Raw genomic sequence first — 15,521 nt, 5'->3', positions numbered from 1 at the left:
TAAATGGTATAAACATAAATAATTATTTATTTATACTGCTAAAATGTTTTGAACTTATTGTACTGAACTTTTTTTTCGTTGATGTCAGTAGTGTCATCATTTACTTTATGGCATGGCCCAACAAAGATGTTCAACCTAATTTACGTTTTATATTTCAAAATGGCTGAAAACTAAAAGGCAGACAATGGTCTAACAAAAATTATTTTAAAACATCCCAATCGTTTAAAAAATGTATATACAAATGATTTCTAATTTCGTAGACGGTCCACGGATCTTCGACATATTTACTCTGTAAACATTTTATTTTCAGATGGGTAATGTATTTTTATTTTTGGATTCAACACCGAACAAATTCGAAAATAAAAGAATGTTCGACATAATTCTAAAGAAATACTGGCACATAGATCAATAAGCACATATTTTGTTTTCTAAATGAGACCCGACTATGATTGCATAACAACAGCCATGACCATTAATACAGTAGCATGCGTAATGAACATAACACGCTCTACGTAATCTATAAAAATATATTGTAAACATGTTTACCCTCTGTTTTCGAAGTGTTTTCGCTGGTTTGCTACATTGTGATTAGCTAGAAATATATATTTGTTTCAATGGAAGCAATCTTTAACTCGTACACTGTAGGAATAAAATAAATAAACCAGAAAATAATTGCAACGTAACAACAACAACAACAACAACAATAATAACGTTTTAATAAATTCGTTAAATTTAAAGGGACATTTCTGAGTTTGTAGTTATAAATAGGCAGTGGGTTAACCTGTAAAACGTTTGAAATAGAACGAATTATGTCCATAATACATGCCTTTACCCAACTATTAAACATTGGAAAAGGTAAATGGCTACAGGATCAGGATAGTCCCTTTAAAGGGACATTCCTGAGTTTGCTGCAACTTTTAATATGAAAATATTAGTAGCTTTATATTAAACGTGTTTCTGATCGTTCTAATATTTTTACTAGGTTAAATTTCATTATTTTTTCTAAAATATTATTTGTTCGTACGTACGAAATTATTTGAAGACAGAATCCAGTTTGGGCTTCTTACAAATATTAAGACGACCAGAAACATATTGAATATACAGACAAGAAAGTATATTTAATATGTAAGTTTAATTGTAGAAATATTTTATTATTCGGAAACATCTTATAATGCAACAAACTCAGGAATGTCCCTTTAAAAACGAAGTTGCAATATATATCGCAATTCAAAAAAAATTTGCGCTTTTACGATTTATGAGGGCCGTGACCACAAACCGCTTCTTTCTCTTGGTGGAGTTAATCCTATCAACTTTGGTCTTGCTGTCCTTCGCTCATATTTACTACCAATATATCACTTATCACATGTCAAGCAGTTTTCCATACACATTAGCATACTGACACACAATGAAAACGCAAAAGAGATATTTTTCAATATTTTGTTGTAATTAATGAAAAATATATTTATTGGACTTAAAATAACAATTTATGAGAGGAAGCCATTGATTGGTACTTTTGTCTGGGTTTTAATCCCGGTTTTGTTCTCGTTACATATACAATAGCAGAAATACAAAAAAATGGTGTGAAATGCGTTTACTACATGCTCAATCATGCTGCATGCAATGCACGTGCACGGTTTGGCGGCGGTTGTCTGATGGTATGGGGTGCAATCAACTGTGATTTCAGGAGTGATCTCATCATTGTCCACGATGACCTTGCAGCCCAGCGTTATGTTGACGTTATTCTAAGACCAGTTCTCCAGCCACTTTTGCGCCGTCACCGAAGACCAGGAGGTCCCCTTCTGTTTCAATAAGACAATGCCCGTCCACATACTGCATGAATTACCCAGGCATTCCTGCAACAACCCGGTATCACCGTTATTAACTGGCCCGCCGTTTCACCGGATTTGAACCCAATTGAACAAATGTGGGATGAGTTAGGACGTCGTGTACGTCACCGCCAGCCACCACCGCGTAACGTCGATGAGCTTGCACAGGCGTTGCAGGAGGAGTGGAAGAACATTCCTGTGGCTTATTTAAGATGTTTGTGCCAATCCTTTCCCCGTCGTCTTCACGCATGCTCACGGGCCAATGGTGGACACACCAGATACTGACCTTGATATGGGGGGGGGGGGGGGGGGGGGGGGGTTTGAACTTTTCGATTACGAATGCAACTCGATTACTCATGATAACTGGCCATGTTTCCATGTGAATGTATCTAATGAATACCAGTCATTAATGTCATGTTACATTATCTATCAATTCATTAATAGTTTGTCGTTATTTGCAATGAAAAGTTGTTTTTGCGTTTTCATTGTGTGTCAGTATATATTGTATCTGAGCCAGGACCCGTTCCACGAAGCGATCTTAGCACTAAGATCACGTTAATGCAAAACGTAGTTATGCGCTTAAGCTGATTTTAGCGCTAAGATCGCTTCATGGAACGGGTCCTGATATTTGGGGATGGTGGCAATTGCATCATGACAATTGGCGCTAGTGATTTATTTTTGCAGAAACTCGTATCTAACAGAACCTAGCAATATTTTGACAGTACTCTATAAAGTGTGCAATAGCTAACACAAATGAATATCTGTAGCATTCTTGGAAGAAAATTCACATCACTGATTCCCAATACAAATATCTAACAGGAATGCATATAACACACACTTATCTTCACTGGAACAAACCGAAAGACACGTGTTATTTTCACTAATAATGTCAACTCAACTCATTGTTTGTTACATGGTAATTGTGTCACCTGGTCCAGATAGTATGAGAAGAAACCCGCCACCGTAGCTACCCTTTGCATGTCTTTTATGTGGTCTCATTACACAGTTTACTTCCGACAGGAGTTCAAACATTATGGCCGAGAATAGTTTTTAACTAAACAATTGTTGTGGTACACATATTCATGTCTATCAAGCAGGAAAGAATTAAAAGTTTATAGTTGAAAATGTTTATCTTCTGGCTCGCTGCATTTATGTTTTAGAACACTTTTAGTACAAGGATGGATGCACATCGGAACAGAAGACCGGTGTTAATGGGTTCTTGTACCACCCGCAAAGACAGGTATTGCAGCAAAGTCATGGGGTCACGCGGGAGTATTATAACACGTAAATATTCTCCACTTTGGAGAACAAATACGCGAAGATATAAAATCTTCTAAATGGTATATGTAGTTAGTGCCAACAAGAACCCATTCAATAGGCAATGTTGTTTTAAAGTTGGGCAATTTAACACGAGTTATAATGACAGATACCATCTGTATAGTGAGACCTATGCACTTCCTTTAAAGGACAGCTCATGTCATGACCAGTTATAGCAGTTGATTAGCACTTGTCGAATCATGAAATACTTCGATGTTTCCGCTAAGGCGGATAGACCTTATGACCTCAGGATCTCGGACGAGAATCTAGTCACTGGTATATATACCAGTGCACACTGACTACTAACGTCAGCAAGACACTTGCTGTGACAGCCGGCTTTCTATGGTCTCCACAAACTTAAACTGTCTTCTGTCGTGGCATTTCATTATTGCGGGGTTGTTTGGATGCGTCGTGCGCAGGTGCAGATAGTGCACTTCCGGGTCGTTACTGGAATGGCCGCAGTCCTCGCAGACGTAGACCTTTCCCCGGCGCTCGTTGAAGGCGAACTCGAACTGCATTCCGTGGATCTTCTTACTGTGAGACTCCAGCGAACAGCGCTGAGTGAAGCCCTTCCCACAGATATCACATTTGTAGGGGCGCACACCTACGAACATAGAATGATGTAATATTAATAGCTCCGTGAGAACAGAGTAGGACACAGCAGAGCATAGCAGAACAGAGCAGAACAGAGCACAATAGAATATCGTAAGACAGAAGAACATAACTGAATATTCCAAGACAGCAGAACAGAACAGGACAGGACAGAACACAACATAATATCTAAGACAGAAACACATAACTGAATATTCCAACACAGCAGAACAGAGCAGAACAGAACAGGAGAGGACAGAACAGAACAGAACACAATAGAATATTGTAAGACAGAAAGAACATAACTGAATATTCTAAGACAGCAGAGCAGAGCAGAACAGAACAGGACAGAACACAACACGACAGAATATCGTAAGACAGAAGAACATGAAAGAACATAATACAGTATTAATAGAATGCAGGACTGCCAAGGTAAAATTTCAGTATCAGGCAGAGATAGTATTGAAAGCACCAGAATTAACGACTATTGGCAAAGAGGTGGCTATTGTATGCTTTGTTTAGTAGAGGGGAACCTTATGGATCCATTAATAGTTTAGGTCAATATTTTCAAAAATATATTCATTTATTCATTCACTCGTTCATTCGTTCGTTCGTTCTTCCGTCCATCCACTTACTCATCATCCATCTATCCATTCATTCATTCGTTCATTCATTCATTCATTCATTCATTTATGCCTCCATCCATCCATCCATCCATTCATTCATTCATCATTTATCCATTATTTTTTTTCTTCAACATCACCCATGTTACCATCCATCCATTCACCCATCCATCTGCCTGATTAAGCAACTATCCGTTCCATAACATCCATCCGACTGCCCGAACGTTCGTCCTCTGTTCCATCCTTTCGTCCGTCCACCCACCCACCCGTTCTAGTGCTGCGGCCACCCGTGTTACCTGTATGGGTTCGCGTGTGTCTCTTCAGGTCGAAAGTATCGTTGAATCCCTTGCCGCAGAACGAGCAGAGATACCTCTTGATCTCCTTGTGAGACTTGAGGTGGGTCTGCATCATCTTGGAGGTGTCACACTGGAACGCGCACATCGGACACGTGTGCAGAGTCACCTTGGGGAGCCAGCTCTGCTGCGACATGTCAGCTGGAAGGAAAGAAGGAAATGTTTTATTTAACGACCCACTCTACACATTTTATTTACGGTTATACGGCGTCAGACATACGGTTAAAGAAAGAAAGAAATGTTTTATTTTAACGACGCACTCAACACATTTTATTTACAGTTATACGGCGTCAGACATATGGCTAAGGACCACACAGATATTTGAGAGAGGAAAACCACTGTCGCCCTTCATGGGCTACTCTTTTCGATTAACAGCAAGGGATCTTTTATATGCACCATCCCACAGACAGGATAGTATATACCACGGCCTGTGTTACACCAGTTGTGGAGCACTGGTTGGAACGAGAAATAGCCCAATGGACCCACCGACGGGAATGGATCCGAGATCGATCGCGCATCAGGCGAGCGCTGATATCAACTGGAAGAACAATTAATAATCCCAAACCATTATCATCAACAACAACGTCATTTTTATTGTACTTGTTATTAGGGATGGGTAGTATGATAATGTGTGTACATGTACCTTGTATCGCGATACGTATCATAATAAATTTGTTATTTACAGCGTCAACACGAACGCGTGCGTAGAACCTTATGCGGGGCAGGGAGCGGGGAAGGGTCCAGATTCTGTAGCTAAGTTTCTAGGAGGTTCCAGTTATATGTTATGCAGTTTTCAAAGCTTATCCTAGCACATCCCACGGCTTTGGAAAAATGAGTCATGGCGCATTGGCCATGTCTATTGTACTCTGTTCACATGCGGCCATCCATCCAGTCACAAGCCTACCTACCTTGAAAACATGAGAACCGGTGTGACTCACAGAATACCGTGATATCCTTTATTTTCCTACCGGCCTCGGTGGCGTCGTGGTTAGCCATCGGTCTACAGGCTGGTAGGTACTGGGTTCGGATCCCAGTCGAGGCGTGGGATTTTTAATCCAGATACCGACTCCAAACCCTGAGTGAGTGCTCCGCAAGGCTCAATGGGTAGGTGTAAACCACTTGCACCGACCAGTGATCCATAACTGGTTCAACAAAGGCCATGGTTTGTGCTATCCTGCCTGTGGGAAGCGCAAATAAAAGATCCCTTGCAGCCTGTCGTAAAAGAGTAGCCTATGTGGCGACAGCGGGTTTCCTCTCAAAAATCTGTGTGGTCCTTAACCATATGTCTGACGCCATATAACCGTAAATAAAATGTGTTGAGTGCGTCGTTAAATAAAACATTTCTTTCTTTTTTTTTCTTTTTTTTTCCTAGGCTTAAATTTTCGTGGTTTTTTGGATAGTTAAATTCGTGTAATGAAGGAAGGAAAGGAAAGAAATTTTTTATTTAACGACGCACTCAACACATTTTATTTACGGTTATATGTCGTCATGAATAATGAATTATATGTATACATGTATTATATTTTCGTTGTATTCTTAAATTCGTTGACTGCACTTTGTTCACAAATTACAAGATCATTATACCACAACGAATAAAAGTGATTTCACAGTACTAACCAGGAGTATCTTCTTACGTGGAACATTGACCTTGTTTTTTCCTAAAACTGGTACTCCTTTCGGTCAGTATTCTATGAGGTTCCTAATTCTACGTTTCATCAGCAGGACATCGTGGTATGATTGCAAATATTACCTGGTAGTAGTTCCAGTAACACTATTACAATTACATTAATATCAGACATCAGACAGCTCGCCTAAACAATGTCCTGGGTGTTATTCATAAATAGTCCTTTCTGTTAAAGTACAGCTAAGCTATTTCGGTTGACTTCACCTCAGTGAACCTATTGGGGGTTTCTCTCGTTCCACTGACTACACTCCGACTGTAATGCGAAAGCCTGAGGTACACGGATGTGCAGAATGTGTCTACCAAAGACCCCTTGCTGATCATAAAAAGAGAGAGGCGACATTTTATTGCAAATACTTTAGATCCTGATTAATAACAAAAATGGGAGTGGACGAAACGCAGAGTTTTAGAGCTGTGACTAAACAAGACTCAAACTGTTCAATACGGGGTATAAGCAGGGTGTTTTGTAGTACAGTAATTTATGTTTAACACTCAGCAGTCGAATATTAGAATTCCACAGGGGGTATCAAACAAACAATCGTTACTATTAGCAGACTCACCTACTGATCCAACGCCCTCCTTTTCTGAAGCAAATAGAGGATTTTTTATTCCAAAACCACCGTTAACAACTTCAATAGACGTTTTCATAATCTGAAGGAAAAAAACACCAGTAACTGTTATACTTTTTTATATTTTTAGTAAGGAAATATTGCATATTTAGTTGCTTGTTTTAACAGCTGTTTTACAGCAGAATTATTAATTTAAACAATCACTACAATCACGTCCTATGTGTAAACCGAGTGAATGACACAAAACGTGCAATTATTATTTTTAATATAAATGCAATAACATATTAAATTACTAATGTATTCGCTCTACTATAATTGAAGGTCAACTTCTCTTTACTGTACATTCAGTTATCTATTATGTTATTGTCATTTGTAAACCTACTGACATATTCACTATACTGTACAACCAATGACACAATCACTTCAATGTACATCCAATGACATATGAATTTTCATGTAAATCCAATGGAAGATAATTTTGCTCTACTGTAACTCAGCTTTATATTATATATATATATATATTCAAAATACAAACCTTAGGCGCGGGAGGTGAATGATATGGTGCATTTTGAACAGCAGGTGTATCCAGGAAGGCGACACCATTTTGTCTTGGATAGGGAAATCGTCCTGACCCCGAAGAACCGTTGGTTTGCGAAGGTTCGTCTGCTTTGATCAAGCCGGAAGGGGATGGTATTTCCGCAGGGGACAGAACTCCAACCGGCGATGGCAGTTTATCCGGAAATGACATCATAGAAGAACAGCTTCGTGGCTGCGAGTGCACTAGTGGAACAACAAAGAATGGCGCCCTGACATAGTTAGGCGGACTGAACGGAACAGGGTGAGGATAAACGCTGCAAGTGTACGGACTGTACATTGCTGGATGTCTTATGGTGGAATTGGCAGGAAACGGCGCCATTGGGAAGGGAGGTAAACTGTGTGCTGGTAAACACGGAAAAGTCTCGGTCGACGGGGGGAACATCCTAAAGAGTCGACGTTTGCGTGTTTTCTTGGGTGTTGCACAGGCCGGATAGTGTTTCTCTGGCTGTTTATATTCAGTCCTGCAGGCCTCAGGGAGAAAGGCATCATGACTAAGTCTGGTTCCGGAGAGAACTCCGAGTGAAAACTCCTCAGTAGGTCTGTCTTCGGACACACTCTCGGGACTATGGATTGCCTGTGGACTCTCCAGTAATTCTCCATAGTTTGGTGTTGGAGTACCGTGTATGTCCTTCTGACTTGATGATCCCTCTAAAATATAACAAAATAAAACAAAAATGTACAAAGATCGTGACGTATTTAATTCAATTTGAAAGCCGTTAATATTCGTTGATATTACACTAATTCTGAGCATTCTGTCTTAAATTCATATATATTCCTCTGAAATGTCCTTGCAATAAAATTTAAAGGACAGAATGTAAGAAGCCTGGTTTGTTTTTGTTGGTTGTTTTGTTGTTGGATGGGGTGTTTTTTATGACAGGGTTTTAATTGTTGTTTTTTAACGACACCACTAGAGCACATTGATTAATTAATCATCGGCTAGCCGCTATTGGATGTCAAACATTTGATAATTCTGACTCGTAATCAGCAGAAGAAACCCGCTACATTTCTCTAATGCAGAAAGAGATCTTTTATATGCACTTTCCCACAGACAGGAAAGCACATACCACGGTCTTTGACCAGTTGGAACGAGAAAAAAACTCAGTTGAACGGATTCACTGAGGTGGTACGATCCTGCGAGATAGGTGTTTAAGCATTGCAAGTGTATACATGTAGTTACATACGAGTAAGACAAACCCAGACTTCGTAAATTCGCTTCAATGTTCTTGGCTTGGAATATTCACTTCTATATACCTTCAGTTGTTCCAGTGTCTACAGACGATCAAGGTAGTATAGTGTACTAATATGATCGTTTGGCGCTCGACACAATTTTGATGATGCTGGTATTTTTGTAAGAAACTTTTAGAAATACATACCACTGAGCCGTTAAGACGTGGGACAATTCAAAACACTTAAACTGATCACGAGCATTAGCATTCGCTTATCTTTAAATAGAATGTGACATTCTTGGGTTTTGGAAGAAATCAACAACAACAACAACAACAACACACACACACACACACCCCACCCCACCCACCCCACACACCCCCCAAAAAACAACAACAAAAACCCAAACAAAACCCGAAAGAAAGAAATGTTTTATTTCATTACATACTCAACACATTTTTTAAATTCTAAAGTTATATATGGTCGAGCATAAAATGGTTAAGGTCAATACAGATACTGAGAGAGAAAATCAGTTGCTACAACTCCATCAGCTACTCCTTTCGATTAGCAACAAGGGATCTTTTATAGGCTCAACCCACAGTCATGACAGTACATACCACGGCCTTTTGTACACCACTTGTAGAGCACTGGCTGGAACGAGAAAGAGCCTAAAATGGCCACTGAACGACTACATTGATCGCTTGTTAAGAAATAAACTAAGTTTCAGGCAGAAATGCCGCACAATGTTATAAGAAGGACAAGTACCTTTAAAGTATCACTCCTAAAAAGGATATATTCAACACCAGTTGCTATTTATAGAACTTGTTATGTTGGAATATCCCCTACGTATTTTGAACAATATAAATATAAAGAAACACTTGCTGCTGTTTATTTATTGTTTAAGTCGCTTATAAAATAATTACTAGGTTGGAATAATGTATGCAGAGGCAATACCCATTTCCAAGACAATTCGAAATAAGGTCCATCATTCATCTTTTCATTAAAACAAAAATGTGTGTATGTTTATGTATGTATGTATGTATGTATGTATGTATGTATGTATGTACATGTATGTATATATGTATGTATGTATGTATTTATTTATGTATGAATATCTATTATATTGTGTGTATGTCGAGGTTGACAGTTAAATACATTGATATTAACGCACTGGTGCAGGGGATAATTAAATCCTTTCTGGCCTCACAATGTGTCCCATGCCGTTGCTGGGACTCGAACCTATGGCACCGAATCGCCCGCAAATTGCAGACTTGCCACGCTACCTTCTGAGCTATTGAGACATGTATGCATGTATGTATGTATGTATGTACATGCACGCATGCATGTATGTATGTGTGTGTTTACGTATGGATACGTGCGTACGTGACTGTGGTCGTATGTACATGTCCGTCTGTGCGTATATTTATGTTAAAAATGTAACCAAGAGACCACCTTGTCGGATAAAGAAAAATCCCTCCACTTTTACATTTTCACTTACAATAACCTATTTACCACAATTTTAATAAATTGTACTCAAGCAAGCATACACAAGTCGTTAGATTGTTTTTTAATTCGACTGGAAATTCCTTTGATATACGTCTTTAATTTCACTTGTACAGAAAGTCCAACTCGAACATTTATATGTTTCTATGAAAAAGCTTGGTGTGAAAGCAAGTGAAAAAAAGAACCATACAAAAGAAAATGACAAATCGAGTAACGAATTCCTGTGGCATTCTCATCACAATACAAATCACACGGTGTGCTTAATTTGTCAGATTTGGCCGAGTATGTTACTAACGGATAGTTTATCGCATTCCCGCGGTGAGGGGATTACCAGGGCGAAGATGGAGACATTGAAATCCACGCTGGCATATGCAATTATAACGGACCACTGGCTTTGGGAATTGTATCTTTTTACTGAAATGTGATGTTTTGTTCCTCCAGGATGTGCCCGTCTCTTTGATACAGTATTTGTTTACCCTTCTCGCGGTCCTATCATGCCACCAGAGAAGGAAGTCCCGGCAATTTCGGATAGAACACCTTCTCCTGGTATCAACGTTAACAGCGTCTTAATTGTGTAATCACCGAAAGTGAAGACGCTGTTAGTGGTGAAATTAGGATATGAAGCCGTGACACCTTGAAAAATCGTAGATTATTTGATTATTAACCAAATGGCTTCTATTTACATTAGAAAATATTTTTAATTATTATTTCCATGAGGGTCCAATAAAAAAAGTCAAAACATTCTTTCACGCTTCCATGTTATAAAATCGTATAATATGTGTAGCCTTATTTGATTTGTATGGTGCCTTATTATTTTTATTATTATTATTTTTTTTTTTAACGCGACAAACATTTAACACAGAGACAAAGACATTTTTGTTGGATATTACAAACATGGATGATGAGATGAATGTTAAAGCCGCAGTATTTCCATTTCGGTATGGGACTACTTGACTCAACGCTTGCTGTCAGTTGACCTATCTCGGTATCACCCGAGCACGGGGTACACGGAACCTGCAGTGCTTACCGGGTAATATCATCCCCCATGTGGGGGTCATACACTTATTTATTTATTTATGTTTATTTAAATATTAATTAATATATATTTTAATATGTTAATATTTTTGTACGTTATCCGTTTACTTGCTTTATATGTTTTTATTTATCTAGAATAAATATCTGAGAAAAAAATCCATGTACAATGTATCAAACAATCTAATTATTAATGTTTGATACTTGGTTTTTCTTCTGGAATAAATATCAGAGAATCTGATTTTAAATATATGTGAATAAACACGTATGAAACAATCTCAACCTTTTTTAAATACCTATACAAATACCTTCCGTTTTATTAACGGCAAAATGTAGACAACCAATACTTGTTTTTGTTTTTGAAATTATTCCACAAATAACCCGTATTGTTATCGGACCCAGGACAGACCCCTGTTTGTTTCCGGTGCCAGTACAACTGGGGACAAGCCTTCATTGTCCGTTCCTCGTATCTACCTGCACTGTATCGGAATGCATTGTTGAGGGGATTATTAACTTCGACACAAATTATTCGTGCTGTTTTATGGCCAAAACATCCCGTATACGTGTATCAGCTGTCAAATCGAGTTACAAACGCGTAGTTAAAGATGTTGAGGTCAGAGGTTAATTCCACGCGAGACGGGGAATCCGAGAGATGAAAAACGAAGGCCGAGATCCATCGATAAATATTTTAGTGTTCCCTAGCTGGACTTCTTGATGAGCACTTGGGGAACACCGCCTTCCTCATAAAATATTTACCAGTTAAGGACCCTTTTCGAGACCTTGCCATATGACGCGTTGTCGCCTCATATCTTTCATGCATCCGAGTTTATACTTCAGATATCAGGTGATGGTATCTGTTAATAATGAGTGCTTTGAATTATTAAGAACGTTAGAGACACGCGTAGAATGAGAGCACAAACAAACTGCTCCTAGTAAAGGTCAAAACCCAGCCTAGCGTGTTGTTATAATAATACTTGGCGAAACTCTCCAAAAGCATATTTTGTTTAGAAGTTATGGTTATTGTGTTTTGGCGTGTTTAAACATTTATTGTTTGACCGTTTTTCAAAAGGCACAACAGGTTGCACGCTTAGACGTGAAAAAAGGTTGAGCACTTTAAACCTTATAGCACTGAAGTGCTCTTTTAAATTATTTCACGGTAAAGATTTCTTTTATCTTCATTTTCTACACTATAAACATATATATATAAATGATAAAAGAAAACAAGTGTACAGTATATATGTATTTAAAAAAACAATTTTAAGAAATAACTATCCTTTTACATGTTTCTGTCTTATCTTCAGAAAGGAACTGCTAAATAACTGCTTTTATATACCTATATACACTTGTTTTCCATATGTGTCAGTAATATATTATAACTTTAATCTTACAGAAAGTGAGCACTAAGTTCGATTTTCTATGGTAATTAATTACATTGTTATTTCAGTTTACAAAGCGTAGGTATTGTTTTACATGAAAAACATCGCATAAATAACAAAATAGGTAATTTAGGGCTATACCAGAAAAGGAAAGTTATTTCAGAGCACATGTTCATATTTTAAACTACGGCTATTTGGTGAATAAGATACTATTATTTTGACACTTGGTTTTGAGTATATGAGAGGAAACCCGCTGCTACAATACATGCTACTATTATCGAATAGCAAAAGGTTGACTCTACTAGAAATTACTAAATTGGGGTGGGGGGGGGGGGGGGGGGGGGGGGGGGGGGTAGGTTTTTCTTTTGCGGGAGGGAGGAGGGATAGATGGAAAAACTCGTACTTTGTTGACTGGTTGGTTTATTAATTAAAATTAAACACTTGAACAGTATTTTTAATAGAATCGTTTGTAATACTTGGTGGGAGTCTTCGACCGAATATGTGATTTGTTTGCGTTGGACATAATACCCCATCACCCCCTAATTAAAAATAAAAATAAAAATAAAAAAGGTCTAACTAAAGTAGACACTATATTACTGTGACAAAATTAATTTGTTACCCGTCCGCCCCCGTTACCTTTTCTGACACCCATTAGCTTATGTGTACTTTTGTGCTGGGGTGTCGTTAAACATTCATTCATTCACCACGACCCACCCCACCCCAGTCACTTTGGGGTAGGTGCGGTTCTAGTGTAGTTGGGTAGCAGGCACTAGAGTGAATATTCATGTTTGTGGGAAAGTGTATATAAAAGATTCCTTGCTGCATTGGTGAATGTTCTATAACCAGCCCCCCCCCCCCCCCTCCTTATCCAATGCACGCTGCTATTCATATTCTATTGTTTCATTTTATTCAGTCTGTGGTTGGAATTTCAAAAAATAGTCTTCCCTCATCGCACCTATATCACTATTTTCGGAACTATCTTTATTTTAAAGGGACATTCCTGAGTTTGCTGCAATGTTTAAGATGTTATCGACTAACAGAGACTTTTTAACGATTGTAATTAAATATCAAATATATTTTCCTGCATAAAATATTAGTGGCTGTATATTAAACATGTTTCTGATCGTTCTAATATTTGTACTGGGTTACATTTCGTTTTATTTCCTAAGCTATATTTTTTCGTACGTACGAAATTATTTGAAGACGAAATCCAGTTTGGGCTTCTTACAAATATTAAGACGACCACAAACACATTGAATATACAGACACTGATATTCTAAACAAGAAAATATATTTAACATGTAAGTTTAATCGTAGAAACATTTTATTAGTCGGAAACATCTTACAATGCAGCAAACTCAGGAATGTCCATTTAATAGCGTATCTCTACACCTCCGTCTCAATACACGGAGATTAAATGATCGTAACTGCATTGGGAGTAAAATCCATTTTGACATTGATAGCTTCTAGAATGTGTAAGTGTGTGTAGAATGTGTAAGTGTGTGTAGAATGTGTAAGTGTGTGTAGAATGTGTAAGTGTATACAACATCATGGACCATCAAAGCGATTTCAAATGAAACTGCACTCACAGCATGCCAGAGTAAAATTTATGACAAGGATTAATCCGCATCTAACGTATATTAAAGAAAACATAAAACAGGACAAAGCACTTCGAGCGGCCAACTCTTTTCAGCATCATCCTGTCTCAAGGGAACATTTTTAATGTTAATATTCTGCTAAAATGACTGTATAGTACTTATGACCTGTGTGAAGAAGACACCTGCCTTAAGAGGACACCTTTAATATTAATACTCTGCTAAATCGCCTATATAGTATAAATGACCTGTGTGAAGAAGACACCTGCCTCTAGAGGACACTTTTAATATTAATATTCTGCTAAATCGACTATATAGTATAACTGAGCTGTGTGAAGAAGCCACCTGCCTTAAGAGGACACTTTTAATATTACTATTCTGCTAAACCGACTATATAGTATAAATGACCTGTGTGAAGAAGACACCTGCCTTAAGAGGACACTTTTAATATTAATATTCTGCTAAATCGTCTATACAGTATAACTGACATTCATTAACCAATCACCTGTCAAAAGGGGACACTTTTAATATTAATATTCTGCTAAATCTCTATATAGTATAACTGACATGCATTAAACAATTACCTGTCTTAAGAGGACACCTTTAATAGTCATACTCTGCTAAATCGACTACTAGTATATAGTATAAATTACCTGTGTGAAGCAGCCACCTGCCTTAAGAGGCAAATTTGTTTTTGTTTCTCTGGTAGCTGTTTAACACAGATGAAACCGTCCCATACGGGTGTGTAAAACTGATATATTGATATTGAAGTCTCAGCCCCAAGTTCAGCCGGCTAACGTTTCGCTAACGTTCGCGAACTATTTGACTGGTTCCCAACGAGACCATTTTGGTTTACCGTGAAGCGCATAAACCAGTCTAGTGGTCGTTTTTCTGCTCGGTCTGGCTGAACTCAGGCCAGGTACTCCAAGTAAACAATAAGAATGATTCCAGGCCTCCGAAAAATGCGCGAACGATCGTTTTGTTCTCGCAAACTTAGTTTTTTTAAGCAAACCAGTTTTCGTTCTTGTGTTACATTTATAACTTTTTCTTTCCTATACGTTTTATTATTTTGCAATTTTATTAACATGATTATTAAATTATCGCAATTGAAAACATAATAGAGAATACAAGTTTCATGAATGGCGGTTATATGCAATTTATCTTAATCTGAATTGTGTCAACATGTATCTGACAGACGAAAACCCGTTGTTTACGTTGTAAAATCATTTGTATCTAACAAAAACAAATGAAGTATTCTATTTCTTATATATCCTTTATATCAGGTTCAAAGCGC

General features: G+C 38.0%; 1 protein-coding gene across 1 annotated transcript in view; it reads right to left on the bottom strand.

The window, feature by feature from the left end:
* Positions 1–2,260: 2,260 nt before the first annotated feature.
* LOC121375120 (zinc finger protein 768-like) overlaps positions 2,261–15,521 on the bottom strand; it is a 29,969-nt gene continuing 16,708 nt past the window's right edge. The window contains exons 2-5 of the mRNA XM_041502365.1: positions 7,496–8,205; positions 6,952–7,042; positions 4,654–4,851; positions 2,261–3,747 (exon numbers count right to left, since the gene is read on the bottom strand). Coding sequence (XP_041358299.1) covers positions 3,452–3,747; positions 4,654–4,851; positions 6,952–7,042; positions 7,496–8,205 — 1,295 coding nt within the window. The 3' untranslated portion in view covers positions 2,261–3,451. The remainder of the gene's footprint in view (positions 3,748–4,653; positions 4,852–6,951; positions 7,043–7,495; positions 8,206–15,521) is intronic.

This window comes from Gigantopelta aegis, chromosome 6, assembly GCF_016097555.1.
Source record: "Gigantopelta aegis isolate Gae_Host chromosome 6, Gae_host_genome, whole genome shotgun sequence".
NCBI lineage: Eukaryota > Metazoa > Mollusca > Gastropoda > Neomphalida > Peltospiridae > Gigantopelta > Gigantopelta aegis.
The sequence above is the reverse complement of the archived record's forward strand: the minus strand, read 5'-3'. Positions and strand labels throughout refer to the sequence as shown.